General features: G+C 37.8%; 1 protein-coding gene across 1 annotated transcript in view; it reads right to left on the reverse strand.

Annotated features, from left to right (window-relative positions):
- The window catches only part of LOC107301561 (CUGBP Elav-like family member 1), a gene marked incomplete at both ends in the record, with an annotated part of 5,530 nt that extends 2,636 nt beyond the window's left edge, over positions 1 to 2,894 (reverse strand). The window contains 4 exons of the mRNA XM_015830768.1: positions 405 to 474; positions 1,598 to 1,759; positions 2,484 to 2,563; positions 2,760 to 2,894. Of these exons, the coding sequence (XP_015686254.1) occupies positions 405 to 474; positions 1,598 to 1,759; positions 2,484 to 2,563; positions 2,760 to 2,894 (447 nt within the window). The remainder of the gene's footprint in view (positions 1 to 404; positions 475 to 1,597; positions 1,760 to 2,483; positions 2,564 to 2,759) is intronic.
- Positions 2,895 to 3,397: the final 503 nt, after the last annotated feature.

The following is a 3,397-nucleotide window of genomic DNA, read 5'->3' on the forward strand; positions in this document are numbered from 1 at the left end:
AGTCAGCTGACTATGCCTGGGAGCCGGCAACCACAGCCACTCAGTCTTGGAAGGGTTGAGTCTGAGTCTGTTTCTCCCCATCCAGACCCGTACGGCCTCCAGGCACCGGGCCATCACATCAAGGGCATCATTGGGGTGGCCTGGGGTGGAAATGTACAGCTGAGTATCATCAGCGTACTGATGGAAATCCACCCCAAAGAGAAGGTGCTTACATTTGTGAAAAGATCAGCTATTGCATATTCGTATTCAAGTTAAAAACCTGAATATGTGCCTGAGCTCTTTTGTACGGGCAACCAAGATCTGTCTTCACTAATATTAATATATCACAGCACATCAATCATTTTTCACTTTGTTACTGACCCTATTTATCAGATCCCAAGCAGAAAAAATAGAAAGAAACTTACCTCCCATTGGGTGAAGGTTGCCCAGTGTGTTCAAATTCCCAGAAGAAGCAGCTGCTGTCTGCTGAAGGAGCTGCAAATAAAGCTAGACATTACACCAAAAACAGAACAAGAGTGAGAATGAGGGCTGGCTCCACTTCTGGGAGACACTGCACTACACCACAGCCAGAATGCCGTTACAAGCACAATTCTTACTGACCACACATATCACCAATACACACAAAGCAGCAGTGAATCCATACCAAGAAGGATGCTATTAAAAACAGGAACAATCCAATTGCTCATGCAATTCAAGATGAAATATTCTTCATACTCATGGCTAGTGTGCCATCAACACTGGCTACAAAGGTTTCTAACACTGGTGAAACATTTATCTGCCAACTCCTCCCTACTCAGATACCTTAAAAGTATTCTAAGAGGAGGCAAGGTAAATAAAAACAAGGGAAGAAGGCTATAAGGGCAAACCCACAGGTAACAGTAATGTCTTCTGTCAAGGCAATGATTTAATAGATAACCAGCTTATGTAAGATGTAATGAAGGGAATGACTCAGCAGAGTCTGTGTCCCTTTAAGAGCCAGCAGGTTCTATGTCCCTTTAAGAACCAACTAGGTCTGTGACCCTTAAGAGCCTTTGTATAAAAGGACGGCTCCACTGCTGTGTTCTCTCTTCCATTTTCCTACTGTAACCGTGGTGTGTTGGATCCTGCTGTATTAGGACATGTAGGTATATTGTTCCTGGTGTATGATATTGTAGATAGTGTAAGATAAACCACCCTTTACTATAGACCACTGTTTACTGTGTTTACTCCTGGATTATCTCGTGCAATAAGACTATGCACGCTCTGACATCTTCATATTGTGTATATGGCAGGGTGCTGTGCAAGTTGGTAGAGTATTGTATATTGATACTGTAGTAAAAAGAAAAATAAACCTTCATTTCCCTATTTACTCTATAAATGTATAGGTTCTACAACATAAGTCCTCAACTAAGTGCCACATTCCTTCTTACTAATAGAAATCCTAACACATGGCAATACTTCAATGCTAAAAAACATTTCAATCATCTGTACTTACCACTACTACCACTACCAATTTTTGAGCTTGTAAGAGTCTCAGAATGAGAATACTTGCAAACAAGAAATGTGTGTTAAATTATTTAGAAAATAACTCTGATCAGAAATTGTCAAATACACTCACTGCCAAGTACTGGGGTCCAAGTGTGTTCAGTCCAGCCAAATTTCCCCAAACAGAGGCAGCGCTAATCTGTTGCATCTGTTGCTGGAGTTGTTGTGCGATTCGTTTCTGTTCTTTATCTTTCTGAGTATCTGCAAATTTCACTACGATGGGAGAAGAACATCCCTGCAATACAATTCACACAGCTGTAGCTTTTGTCATCTTTCCAAAATCCTAACAATTTACATTCTTTAAATAATTGCTTTAAAAAGAACATACATTCAGAAACTGTGTCTGCTTTTTAAAGCAACCTGTAACATTCCAGAATTCCAATGCAGATTCATGTATCTTATATATATTTCCTATTTTGCATAGAAGTGGAGAGAAATGTGGATATGTGCCATGCAGGGGGTATGAATGAAGAGATGTTAGCATAGTAACTGGAAAGCTTAAACTAAACATTTCTGTATTATGATTTGGATGTATTATTACCACCCATTGATGTTATCAATACAATTTAAAAAAAAAAACCTTTAAAACTAAAAAAAAGTTGAAAATATAGTGATTTAAGTCTTTCTACAAGAATTTTAAGGGATTTTTTAATATAAACTAAAATATCTGGCTGTGAAGGGAAATATTAACTCCTTTGGTAATACTGCAAAAGAGAGGCCAAGTGCATTCTACAGCTTGGAAGCTAAACATGAAGAGAATCTCAAGTGAAGGTATCTTTAAGAGGGTGTATTCTGTTGACTTTAATGGGTGTCAATAAAACTCAATCATCAGATAGTAGGCCCTAAATGGTGTAGGCTTTAAAAGTTACAACTAACACTTTAAATTGTCCTTAGAATACAATTAGCAATATTGAACTACAAACATAAAAACCTCTCAAACTTGGTTGGTTTTTTTTTACCTCCATTGTCTGTGCTTGATGCATTGCTTTGATTGCTGTTTGTGCCATTGCTCTTGTGGTAAAAGTCACAAAAGCACAACCTGAGAAGGGAATATAGTCAAAATTAAATAGTTTATCCAAGTTATCTCCTGAACAGAAGAAGCATCTTGCCCATTTCTAAAACTCCCCAATTAAATATAAGGGACATATATGGGGGAAGACAAGGGATGGGGAGACAGGAGGAGAAAGTGAGGTCTGAAGGGAAGAGTTATCAGTTGCAAACAGGTCTGCGTGTACCTCGGCTTAAGCCATCAGGACCCCGTAGAATTCTGCATTCTTCAATTTGACCAAAAGAGGAAAACATCACTCTGATATCATTTTCATTGCACTTCTTTGAGATCATCCCAATGAATAGTTTCCTATCTTCCACCGCTAAGAGAAAAAACAACAACAAAAGTTAGGAAAGTGGCTTGACTATTTTACCTGATTGGGTAAGTTTCCTTGTTCCTTTTATAGAACAATCCAGAAAAAATTATCAATAAGTTGCCCCCAAATGAACATTATCATAAGCATCAGAATACTTTCTTTACCCTCCCACCACCAATCTAGAATCTTCAGTCTAGAGCAAGAGTCAGAAAAATCTATTCTCTCTCAGTTTAGTAGAAGAGCTGTGTGCAAAAAGCAATGAACTGGAAACAAACGTTTTGAGTTTCAAACAATCTATTTCAACATTATTGGAAGTGTTTCAAACTTCTGAAGCTGCCTTCTTTTCAATATGAAATAAAAATGGCTGCATTTCTTATTCTGATTTTCAACAGAATAACATGAAAATGTGAGAGGATATTTATTTCATTGATGGCATTGTTGGGATCTGAGCTTTTAATTTTTTTTTAAAGTGTCCATAAGTTGCAATTTTGGCATATAATGCAATGAAT

Source organism: Protobothrops mucrosquamatus, unplaced genomic scaffold (assembly GCF_001527695.2).
Source record: "Protobothrops mucrosquamatus isolate PMUCROS unplaced genomic scaffold, P.Mucros_1.0 scaffold14474, whole genome shotgun sequence".
NCBI classification, from domain to species: Eukaryota; Metazoa; Chordata; class Lepidosauria; order Squamata; family Viperidae; genus Protobothrops; species Protobothrops mucrosquamatus.